Here is a 12728-nt window from a genome sequence, read left to right on the forward strand (position 1 = left end):
ATATGTAATTTTGCTCCTAACAGCTACCAGAAATTAATATCTGAGTATTTACAATTGACTTTTTACAAATGACTGTAGAATGCTTTTATCTTCTTTAATGACTTCTAGTTTTATTCTTGAGCACTTCATTACACCCAAGCCTAGCTGGACTGAATAGCCTTGGAAATGCAACCTAGCTACATAACCCTTAAAAAAAAAATTAGGACCTCTTACCATAATTGGCTGCAACAGGAAGTGAGATGGGGTGAAGTAGTCACCGGTACATAGTTAGAGAGTTTCTGCTGGAGCTGTATGTATGCCAGCAACAGGATGGGAAGGCCAGCAAAGTTAATCTGTTATCTCTTCCTGTATGAATTTGCTCATGCTCTTCAGTCATCTTTAAAGCCTTACCATCTGGAGTATGGCAGTCAGTGACACAGGAATAGGGATCTGCCATTTCTTTTCTTCTCAGAGCCAGCGGGATATAGTGGTGGGAGTATTGGAGGAGGGAGCTCTAGATTCAACTCCACACTCAGCCATGAGGTTTGCTGGGTGGCCTCAGGCCAGTCACGTACATTCTGCCTAACCATCCTCAAGGAATTGTTATGAGGATAAGAGGGAGGTAAGAAGAAGAAACATACATCATCTTGAGGTCCTTGAAAGAAGAGTGGGATTTTTTTCAAGGAATGTATTGATAGTAGCTGCACCAAGGTTCTGGAATCATTTCCAGAGGTCCATTGAGTTTTAGCAAACCTGACCTTAGTATCCTCAGTTGAACTGTTCTTTTTCTATGATGATTGGTGGCATTTTTCCTTTTATTGATTTGTTTGACTACTGTTGATAACATTGCTTTATTCTTCAAGCCTCTGTCCAGAGAGCAGATTAAAAACAATCAAAATCGTCTCCCATTTGTGTGACCTTATGTTGTGCACTCAGTGTCACATATGATTGTATATTTTGTGTTTAAATTATGGATGTGTTTTTAGTACGATGACGTTTTGGCTGTTGGAGAACAGCTTCATTAATTTGGAATAAAGTTAATTGACCTGGGGATGCTGAGATGATATATAAAAAGACTTGCCAGAGCGTTCCCATTGCCATGCTGACAGCTCACTGCTGTTGTACAAATTGAGAGTTTTGGGGAAGGAAGGTGTCATACTGAGGAAGAAGGAAATAATCCCTTATTTTCAGCAGTATTGACCTAGTAATGGAATCCAGGGATTGGGAGATTAAACACAGAGAAGTTGGTGGGTGTTTTGATTTCACAGTGACTTGCTTGCCTGGTGCTAAGCTTATGGATATCATGGACTGGTTACTTAGGCTGATAGTTTGGGGAAGGAATCCATGGAAGTGGTGCCCATCAACACCAGTAACACAAGAAAATATAGTTGTGAAGATCTGAAACTGTAGATAACAAGTTGAATGAAATATTATGCAAATGTGGACAACAGGAAGTGCACCCCTAGGGGGAAAAGTTGGCAATAAGATGAACAAACAACGAACAGCAAGTGCATATGGCTAAAAACACTGAAACGTATTTAAATAAAAGTTATTGTTTATCAGAAGGAGGAAAAGCGGCTGAAGGCATTTTAACCCCACATGACAAAGATGGGGAAGGATTACAGAATGAAGTCAGGGAGTCATGTAGTATTTCTGCCATCTTCATTGTGAAAAATGTTGGACCACTGAACTGCATTTTAAAAAATGCATATGAAGACCTAAGTCACATAGAGAAAATTGGATTAAATTCCAGATCTGACTGATCTATGTTGTGGATATTCTGGCCATTTATTTGTTTATTTAAATATTTCAATCCCATATTTGCTCATGACTCAAGGCTCATAATAAAAGATTACAATTTAAGAAAATAGAAAATCCTCCCTGTAGTCTATACCTGCAGTTTATATTACATTAAAAGTTTTGGAAAATAAAATGGCCTTGCAGCTCCTCCTAAAAATGTCTAACGGCTTTGCTCCCTTCATCTGCTCAGGAAACCCATTTCACAGAGTGGAAGTGAGAGTGAAGAAGGCACAGACACTAGTTGATGCTGAATGACATACCTTAAATGGAGTGGGTTGTAGCATGAGTCCTATAGATCTGCTGTGAATGGCTATAATGGTCATAACCAGCATTTAAAATTGGATTATGAACAAACTGGTACCCAGTAGAGCTTTTTTCAGGTAAATAGGATATGTTCAGCCAGCTAGCCCCTAGCAATAACTGGGCTGTCACATTCTGAACCAGCTCAAGCTTTTGACTTATCTTCTAGGGAATCCCAGTGTAGAGCACATTACAGTAGGCCCATTGTGTGTTTACAAAAGCATGGATCAGCATGGCCAGGTAGGCTGAGTCTCAGAATAGTAAGAGTTGGCAAGCCACTTTGGGCCACTATACCAAGCCGTTCTTCAAATGGCAAGGTTGTATCCATGAGCACTTCTAACAATATGATTCTGGGAAGGAGTATGGGGTGATGCCATAAGGGTCTTAATGCTTAAGGGGCATGCAACTGTAGCTTTTTTTGTCAATTAAATCAGGAAGGGGTAGATCCAGATTATCCTGGGGTGTTTAAAGATTTCTTTAAAAATAGCTTTAAAACACTGGTCAAAGTCTTTTGGGGTGATCTCAGCAAGTAACAACATCATTTACAGGGTTTCACAACTTCTGTCTAGGTGATACAAGCTTTTACGTGTCTCCCAGGTAACTTGCTAGTGAAATTTACTTTGTGCACCTTTTAGTCAAGAAAAAATGGCATTTTTACCATGCTGCCTTTACATGTACGTGGGGGGTCTTGCAGAGGTGCGCTCTTGCTAAAAATTACTCATGGTGATAAACCGAAGCAGGCCATGAAGAAAAGAAGGAGAGTTGGTTTTAATATGCTAACTTTCTCTACCACTTAAGGCTGAATCAAACTGGCATACAATCACCTTCCCTTCCCCTTCCCACAACAGACACCCTGTGAGGTAGGTGGGGCTGAGAGAGTGTGACTAGCCCAAGGTCACCCAGCTGGCTTCATGTGTAGGAGTGGGGAAACAAATCCAGTTCACCAGATTAGCGTCCACCGCTCATGTGGAGGAGAGGGGAATCAAACCCTGTTCTCCAGATCAGAGTCCACCACTTCAAACTACCTCTCTTAACCACTACACCATACTGGTATCCAAACTGGGTGAATAGTCAATAGAATGAAAATGAGTTTCTATATAAACAAATGTAAAGCAGAACATATATGCAATAAATAAATTTAAAAAATCTCAGTCACATATACCCTGATGAGATGCGAGTTGATATTGTCCAGGAAAAGAAATCTTGAGGTTATGCTGTTCTGCTTAGGAAAATGTTGACCCAATGTGCAGTGACAGTGCAAAAGCAAAATCCTTGATAGAGATTGTTAGTACTTATCATACACTTGTTTTCAGTCCCTTTACTGTTACAGCTTCATTAGGAATACTGTGTACATTTCTTGGCACTTATCTCTAAGTTATCAAAGAACTAGAAAAGGTACAGAAAAGTCATCCAAAATAATTCCCTTGTGGGAAGGCATCCCAAATGTTTTAGTCTTTTTTATTTTAGGAAAAGACCAAGGGAAAACATGATGGAAGTTTATAAAACTATATGCGATATGACAAATTGGATTGAGTTACTTTCTTCTGCTTTCTTTTAAGATAAAAGCTCAGGGTCACCCAGAGAAAATCATTGCTATGGGTTCAGGACAAACAAAATGATATAGAATGAAGCTACATGAAAATTTATGGACTTGTGGTTTTTTTTGGTTAGAGGGTCTATGAGAAATTGCCAGAGAGAATAAATGATAAGAAAGCTGCCCCCCACATGCATATTATACACACACACCCCGGTAGCATAAAAGCATATCTGCTGAGCTTTGAGACTAGATGAGTAACTTCCTCTTTATCAAGGCCTGAACCTCAGCAATCTCGTGCTATAGTACAAGTTTCTTATAGAGCTGACTACTGAAGCTTGCAGCCATGTGATCAGGAAACTGCTCAGCTAGTTGTTAAAGCGCTGCAAGGAGGTGTATTTTTACTGCCCTAGTTGGTGTATGAAAGGATTGAGGAGGGTCTGGCTCAGAAAAAAGAGCAGACAGAAGGAAGAGCAGCTATGTCTGGAAGTGTGTCAGAGTGATTTAGCTCTGTTTCTGGGAGAGAATCCAGTACCCAGTTGTTAGGCCAGTCTCTGGTAATGAGCAGACCTTGTACCATTTAGTCGGAGTCTTGAGAAAGGGCAGGCTGGTGTGGGTGGAATCCTGTGTGTGAGAGAGGATCCAACCTAGTGGCTAGTCAGTACAAGCCTGTTTGTGCCTGAAAGCATTAAAGAAAAGTTCCATCTACTCTTTGAAGCCATAACTAATTTAAATGTATGTGCCTCAGCGAGGTTTCTCCTTTGTCTGCCTGGAGACCTGTGCTGCTGATCTGTTCCTTTAAACCAACCTGTAAATAAATAGATCTTCTTAGTTGTTTATATACTGATCCTGCCTCAGTGAACTCAATAATCTCGCTGTGCACCACCAGGGCAGTGAACCCAATGTGCACCTGCTAACTTTAGAATACCTGGCAACTGTGGGAAAGGTTTATAGTTTTAAAGAAACCTAGATCCTAAAAATCATAAGAAGCTGTGTATATCCCCTCAGTTGGTAAAAAATGGCCTGTTACACTTCCTTCAGTAATATTGCATAATCATTTGTGGATCACACCCAGGAGCATTACTGTGACTGACCTGATTTAGCTGCAGTTAAATGATAGCCTCTTGGCTATGGTGACATCATCATAATCTCATATTCACAGGTACTCTTGTTAGAATACTGAGTACTGTTGCAGCTCATTTCCAGGAGAAATAGGTTTTTTTTTTTTTTTTTAGTTCCTTAACTGTTTAGGAAAAGTTAAAAATCCTCCTAGCAAAATAACTTTTTAAAAGCCCCAGATAAGCTTTTGTCAAAATGACATATTATCTCTTAGAAAACAAAATTATCTTTTTAAGCATTTCAGTGATAAAAGTTTGAAAATGTATTCTCTAAGAATGATGTTTATCTTAATCCTAAACAGGACTCCACAAATGGTGCATTCCACAGATCTTTATAATGTGATAATTACTTTTTACTTTTGATTAGACATAAAATGTATAAATTACTAATTCTATTCATTTTATTTCAGACCAGTCTTTCCATATGGGGATGGGGAAGCCTTGTCATCGTGCTTTTTTTAATAAAGTTTGGACCGTTTGTTATATTTTACATCTTCTGCTTTGTGAGTGGGTAAGTATATCATGTTTTAGTTATTACATTTTTGAATTATGTAAAGAAGCTGTCTGAATTAAAACTAACACTGATACACTGCAGTTATTTCTGGTAGTTCAAATTTACCTAAACGTCATAAATTTATGAGTCTCAAAAGTCAGGCGATGCATTGAACAATACAGATTATTTAAATAGGTGCCCAAAATTTTGCTGTGTGCAAGGACATCACGCTGTTTAAGGAACCTTATGCCAATTGCTTGACATCACTCATCCGCACAGCTTGTTCTCTTCTTAAAATTATCGAGCATGTTATAGAAATTGCTTCAGTGTACCTGGATCTTGCTGATAAAGCATTAGTCATTGTATGCAACAACTCAGCTGAACCATATATGTATTAGATCTAATTTTGGAGTTCAATTTAAGGACAGGTTGTTTCTAAATACCAAGGTAGTGTAGAACATGTATTCTGTTGAGGCTTGGTTTGAGACTGAGGTTGAAATTATGTGCACTTTTACCTGGAAGTAAGCCTCACAGAATGTAATGGGGCTTAGTTCTGAGTAGACATACCTAGGGTTGCACTGAAAATCCCTTTAAGAACATGCATATTTTGGCCTTATATTTTTGTGTCTCATAAACCAGTATCACATTATGAATTCTGCTGTTCCATTTAATTACTTCTCTACATCCGTATACTGTTATATTTTTCTGTGGACGATATGGTTGATTAACTTGATAATTATTCTATTCACAATGAGAGAATGAAGCTAATTTAAATGCATTAAGCAGGAGTTGGTTTCATAAAAATATGCTTGTTTAGTTTTATAAAACATTTTTGAGGCATAGCGAAAATTAGTTAACATTGAGTGGGATTGGGGAAAGGTGAAAATGACAACTGTGTTTTCTGTTTCGGTGAATTATTTTGTCTAGAATGTTAGTAAATGATAATCTCAGAATCTAAAACTTAAAAGATAATTTAATTCTTTTCAGGGGGTTTGTGGTAACATTTTTGTTTGGAAAAACCAGTTCAGAGAAGTACCTTGAACAGTGTGAACACTCCTTTCTTCCTCCAACATCATTTGGCATTACTAAAGTAAGCAACATGAACAAACTGTATTGGCATTTTTTTTAGGATGAAATTTGTTGTGTTTCTACTCTGTCACAGTCCCTTTGTGAGGTTTGATAAACTCCACTGTTGTCTGTTGCTTCTTGTGAATAAGTTTATTTCTCTGGCAATGAAAATGAGATGATGAAAATAAGAATTGCGAAGTATTTACGCATAATGTCAGAAAATGATTTATGGGAATAGTTAAAATACATAAAGTGAGGGTGGTGGATTTTTCCTTCTGTATTTTTTTCATTTGTATTATCTATGTATATGCTGTGCAAATAAGTTACTGGCCCTTCTTGCTGCATATTCTGTCCCTTTTACAAGTTCCCTCATCTCGTTCATTGAGGTATTTAAACTGAAAAGCTAACAAATATTATGCTCCAAAAGGGACGCTGGGGCAAGGGCTGGATGTGATGTCATGTGATGCATCAATGTTACAACTGGGCAAAATCCCAGGTGTGGCATCAGCTAATGCTCTGGAAACTATGGTAATTACGCTGTGGTTAATGCCATAGAGCAGTGATGGCAAACCTTTCAGAGACCGAGTGCCCAAACTGCAACCCAAAACCCACTTATTTACCACCAAGTGCCAACACGGCAATTTAAACATGGCGATTTAAGCCAACACGGCTTAAAGCATCTACCGCAGGGGTGGGGAACCTTTTTCCTGCAAAGGGCCATTTGCATATTTATAGCATCATTCGGGGGCCATACCAGGTGTAGCTCTTCCGGCGGCGGTGGGTGGGGGGAGATGCTAGGGTTGTCAGTTCTCCAACCACCACCTGGAAGTTGGCAACCCTAGTAGAGGAGGGGAGAGGGGAGGGATGGAGAAAGGAAGGAACTGGGAAAGAAAAGAGAACGAAGGAAGGAAGGGGGAGGGACGGAGAGAGAGAAAGAGAGGAAGGAACTGGGAAAGGAAAGAGAAGGAAGGAACTGGGGAAGAAAGGATGAAAGGAAGGAAGAAAGAGTGGGGGGAGGGACAGAGAAAGAAAGAGGAAGGAAGGAACTGGGAAAGGAAAGAGAAGGAAGAAACTGAGGAAGAAAGGATGAAAGGGAGGAAGGAAGAAAGGGGAGGGGGAGAAAGAAAGAAAGAAAGAAAGAAAGAAAGAAAGAAAGAAAGAAAGAAAGAAAGAAAGAAAGAAAGAAAGAAAGAAAGAGAAAGAAAGAAAGAAAGAAAGAAAGAACGGAGATGGCAGACCCTTCTCTGGTGGACGCGTGGTTGTTGAGGGGCCGCCTGGCCCTCCACGAGCGCCCTGAGGAGGAGGAGACGGCGGGTGAAAACCGCCGGGGAGAGGCGCCTGAGGAGGAGGACGATGGCGGCGGCTGTGGCCTGCAGCTGGTCTTTTGGGAGACGCCTGAGGGGGACGAGGAGGAGGAAGGCAGTGAGGAGCTGTTGCTAGAGCCTGGAGGAGGAGACCCAGCCTCCTTGCCGCTGTTGGGGGGCGGAAGGGGGGGAAAGAGGAAGAAGCCAGCTGCGTGAGTGCAAGGCACGAAGCCTTCAGCCCTGCTGACTCGAGCGCGCACGTAGGTGGGGGGAGAAAGGCGGTGTGTTGGGCGCTCTTCCCTGCCGGCCCCCCTCAAAGGCCCCCGCCAGTGGCAGCGGCGCCGAGGCCAGCCCGGGGGGATGACAGCGGGGGCGACGAGGCCAGAGGCAACGACGCCGGGGCTCCAGGCTCCAGCAGCAGCTCCTCCTCGCTGCCTTCCTCCTCCTCGTCCCCCTCAGGCGGCTCCCAAAAGTCCAGCTCCAGGCCGCCGCTGTCAGAAGGAGGCTTTGGCCAGGAGAGTGCCGCCTAGCCCCTCGCCCCCGGCCAGGCTCCCCTGGCCCTGCCCCCAGGAGAGGGCCCCCCGCCCCTTCTATTGCGCCCGGCCTCCGGAGGGAGGCGTCGGAGAGGGCGCCTTTTCCGAAGGGAGCGCAGTACGGCCGCCACGCAGAAAGGCTTCGGCTGCTGCAAGCGGAGGAGCACCCCGCCCATGCCGACGGCTCCCTGCGTGTGCCCAATCCGGCACGCGTGCCATGTGTTCGCCAACACGGCCATAGAGTTTGCAGATCATTGGCTGATGCACTGATATTACATCTGTCATTTCCACCCCTCACTGTTTCTTCTGCTAGCTTGGAGGCAAGGGTAGATGGGAGGGCCCATCTAACTGGAGAATGCTGCCAGAAAGAGGGCAAATGACATGCTTGTGGTACAAAGACTTGAAAGATGGGTAAGCCATTTTTCAGTTCAAACCAAAGCTACTAAGAAAGACAAAAGTTCAGGAGAATGTTCTTCTAGTACATGGATAGTACATGTGCCAAATAGTAGCACACTAGACCATTTTGCACAGAATGCAGGTCCAGTTCCCTGTCTGATTAAGCAAGGCATGCTCCTGACACTCCAGCAGAGTGGGGGAAATGGACAGGCATGGCTTATGCCCATCATTGCCTCCTGTTTCCATAGTGAGACTCTGAGGCATTGGCAGTGCTTCTGGGGTTCAGCTTTCTCCTAGTAAATATGACCAAGTACAACCCTAATCTCTTTTTTGCCAGCACATCAGCATAAAATAACTACAGGTGGATGTTACATTTGTTTCCAGTCCTTGGTCCAAAAATGTTGCCTAACCCTACTCTTGTGGAAACTGCTAGAAGCATGTTATATAAGGGCCAACCAGCCATGATTCTCAGAGTTACATGTGGAGTTCCCAGCAGTTTTTCCCCTTTAAATAAGAGTAGTTAAGTTTGAATGTTCAGTCTTTATATATAAAAACATTTTTGTGTCAAGTATTGCCAGCTTCCAGGGAAGTACATGTCTAGTGCTGTGAGCTCAGTGAAACCAATAATTTCCCCCCAATTAAGAGCTGCCCTCATGTGCCAGATTGCAAGGAGCTCTTTTTAATGGGGGGATTTAAACCTGAGGATATGGTTTAAGGGGCTGCTGTTAAGAGAGGAAGGAAGCTGGCGCATTGGGGACTAGTTACATAATTGCTTTCTTATTGTAAAAATATTTTTTTGTAAATGATTTTATTTCTCTGTGGAAACTGTATACTAAAAGTATCCAACCTTTCTCAAAGTGCATAGATGAAATGAAACAAGAAAGCAAGTCTATTAAAATTGATAGGAGGCTGACCGGTGCCTATATAATTGATGAACCTCTACAGCAAGTAAGTCTTAAAACTATTTGATTTATAATAATTATATACACAATATTTTTGATCTCCACATTAAAGCATTGTCAAATTTGTTTATTGTGTGGTAGAGTAATATAGTTGCTGAAACAGAAAAAGGTATTGTACAGTAGAACCAATTTATAGTCTATACAGCTGATTTACGGTGATCCTGTAGGGGTTTCAAGGCAAGAGACTTTCAGAGATGGTTTGCCATTGCTTCCCTTCACATCATGCCTCTTGCAGGTCTCCCATCCAAATATTAGCCAGGGTGGAGGCTGAGAAAGGTCACTCAGCAAGTTTTTGTGGCGGAGTAGGGATTTGAACCTGGGTTTCCCAGATCCTAGTCCGACACCTTAATCTCTACACCATGCTGGCTTTATATTACTTAAGAGCAGAGTGGCCCTGAGATGGCCCTGTTTAGTCTCTTTCTGGGAATAATTTTTAAGCTGGTATATCTAGGTATACCCATACCTTCCTACTTCTCAATGTAATTATTGCATTTATTTAAATTTTGTCCGTTCCTAGCCACCTATATGAAATTAATGATGCACAAAACCCTTTCATCTTTGTTAGGCATGGTCTAGGTCTTTCCAAACCTTTCAGAAAAACCTTGGGAAAAGCTTCCCCCACCCCCCAAGCCTGGAGAGAGTTCCTTCACCTTTGTCAGTCAGCTCCTCTGACCTCCACGTTTTCTCACATCTGGGAGAGGAGGCAAGGAACAAAATCAGCAGCTGAGAGGGCACTTAACGGAGGAATTTTTCATAGGTACCTGCTCCAACCTATTTTCCCAAATCACTACCTAGTTTACAAGCCCCATCTGGATTTTCAGCTTATAATCAGCAATTCTCCCTGATGAGGCGATGTTCTAGATTATTTTTCCTTTGCCCTTGGATTTTTTGTGCATTTGGTATGGAACAGGGTTGACAGTTTACTCTTTGTCTTGTGATCTTGGCCACAGACATGGTGAATGCAAACAACCGGAAACAAATGTGACCAGCAAGCAAAACCCTAGAAATAGAACTTGTGTTTCCTGAATTAAGTGTATAGGACATACTTTTCTTCTTTACCCATTGCCCTTATCTTAGAATGCAAGAAATGGAAATTTTGATGCTCCTGTTGGCCATATATATTAGTATAACCTTGATAAGACCTATTTATTTAAGATATTTAAACCTTGTATCTTCCCCGAAGGTCTGAAACTGAGTTAATCTAAATGAGCTTTCCCTCTGTGAAGTCAAGATTCTGTGCTTTTCTAGCAGAAGTCTTTGTTACAGGCGAAAGTTATTAACCTTTTTAGATCTATAGCCTAGTACCTGTAACTTTTGTTTTTTGTGTTCTTAGGTGATTCAGAAACAGGTTCTGCTGGTCTTTTTCCTGTACTTTAATTGTACAATAGAACATATTCTTCTGAAATTGACAAGGAAGCAGTACAGTTAGTTTCCATGCGGCACTACGTTTCCTTAGATGCCTTTTTAAAGTTTGAGCTCTCCAGGGAAAGCTAGAAATGTAATATTTCCAGAAATTTTCAATTTTTCTGTCCTTCCTCCCCCCAAAAAAAGGAAAGGGGAAAAATTGAAATATTTGCGATACCTTATCACACCAAAACTTCTCTTATTGACTTAATATGAAATGAATTGTTCATGATAGTATAAAAATTATACTATTTGGCATATTTATGAAATTTAAAAGTTTACATATCTTAATTCTTGGTAAGAAAAATCGCAAGAATACCCAGTACTTGAGAAAGAGTTGCAGATTGCTGCATTCTATGCTACCTTTGTGCATGTATCCTTATTTTTTGACATCTGGAAAGAAAAATAAAAGCTTAAGATAGAAACAAATTATGTAGTAAATAATTAAAGATATTATTTGGACAGAAAATAGTGTTTACAATGTTATAAAGTTTAGCTTAATATCCAAACGCTGATAACACAACTCTTTAATAATGCATTAAATACGTAGCATATTATTTCCAAAATTATTTAGATTTATACAAAATCTTGAAAATATAGTATATGTCTGCAGTATAAGTTTTTTTTCCAGTGCTCCCCAAATTTCCCAATTTTCTCACTGGAAAAATTGAAAGGTCCTCAGCTTTTTTCATGCTGTCAAGAGGGCTTAATGATGAAAAGTTCAGATTTTGAAACACTGTTCAAGGTATACATACAGTGCAGTACACAGTGGCTGATGTAGGTTTGGGGCAGTGAGAAAGTACACTATGTTTATAAATCTGTTAGCCCCTGCATTGCCTTCACAGCTTCCAGGGTGACAGATTCAGTTCCCTAGCTGAAGCACTTTTCTAAACAATATGGTGTAGACCTGATATACACTGCACTAAGTTCTAGGTCATGGTTGCACATTTGTCTTTACCCAAGGGTTCATTTTAAGAACCTTGACTAAACTAAACCTGTACATGTACCTACATGTATTGTTTGCTGTAGAAAATGAAAGACCGGGTTTATGCATTTCTGCCATCAGCAAAAGGAGTGCCAGAAGTACACCTATAAAAATCTCAGGATAGTGATCAGTATGTCTCTTGACGTTTTCACAGATTATGCGCATTAGTTAATATTTTCATAACATTTAATACCTTCTTTAATTTGCTACTGTAATCCTTATAAGCAGTGGCAGAAAGTGATTTTTTTGGAAGTGCTTGTTACAAACTCTAGAAAGAATTAGATGATTTCATAAGGGATTAATTTTTTATTTGTTGTTAATTTTAGGTTATTCAGTTTTCTCTGAGAGACTATGTACAGTATTGGTATTATACACTAAGTGATGATGAATCCTTTCTTCATGAAATCAGGAAGACTCTTCAAAATGCACTAATTAAATTTTCTACTAGGTAAGATTGAACCATGTCAATCTCATTCATAAAGTTTTCCCTAAAATTATCCCAATGGATTATATTTTCCATAATTGTGCATTGAAAACAGCAGATTATGTAACAAAGTAATACACAGGTGCCTGATGACAGAATCCATGTATTCTGAATTACTATTGCCCTTATCAGTGATGTTATTTTTTGACAGAGGAGAAATAGCTCTGAAATATTTATCAGTAATATTTCATAAATTCAATAACTCTTGAATTCAAATGGAAAGAGAGCCTTTCTCAATATCTTATTCAATTCTTTCAGTGCCACCTTTAAGCAAAACTGTGTGCTTTTCAATTTGTTGTAGGGTTGTGGAAAAAACCTGGATGAAACCATCACTTATAGAAACTGGCTACTTGTGATTTTATGCTGTT

The 12728-nt window shown here is 40.4% G+C and overlaps 1 protein-coding gene across 4 annotated transcripts in view; it reads left to right on the plus strand.

Annotated features, from left to right (window-relative positions):
* The window catches only part of SNX13 (sorting nexin 13), an 85654-nt gene that overhangs the window by 34305 nt on the left and 38621 nt on the right, over window positions 1-12728 (plus strand). For 3 of the 4 annotated variants that reach the window (XM_056857335.1, XM_056857338.1, XM_056857336.1), the window contains exons 2-5: window positions 5142-5242; window positions 6212-6314; window positions 9384-9473; window positions 12203-12324. In XM_056857335.1, the coding sequence (XP_056713313.1) occupies window positions 5142-5242; window positions 6212-6314; window positions 9384-9473; window positions 12203-12324 (416 nt within the window). Of the gene's footprint in view, window positions 1-5141; window positions 5243-6211; window positions 6315-9383; window positions 9474-12202; window positions 12325-12728 lie in introns of those variants that run through there. The other variant, XM_056857337.1, reaches the window with a different exon arrangement.

This window comes from Euleptes europaea, chromosome 11 (genome assembly GCF_029931775.1).
Source record: "Euleptes europaea isolate rEulEur1 chromosome 11, rEulEur1.hap1, whole genome shotgun sequence".
NCBI lineage: Eukaryota > Metazoa > Chordata > Lepidosauria > Squamata > Sphaerodactylidae > Euleptes > Euleptes europaea.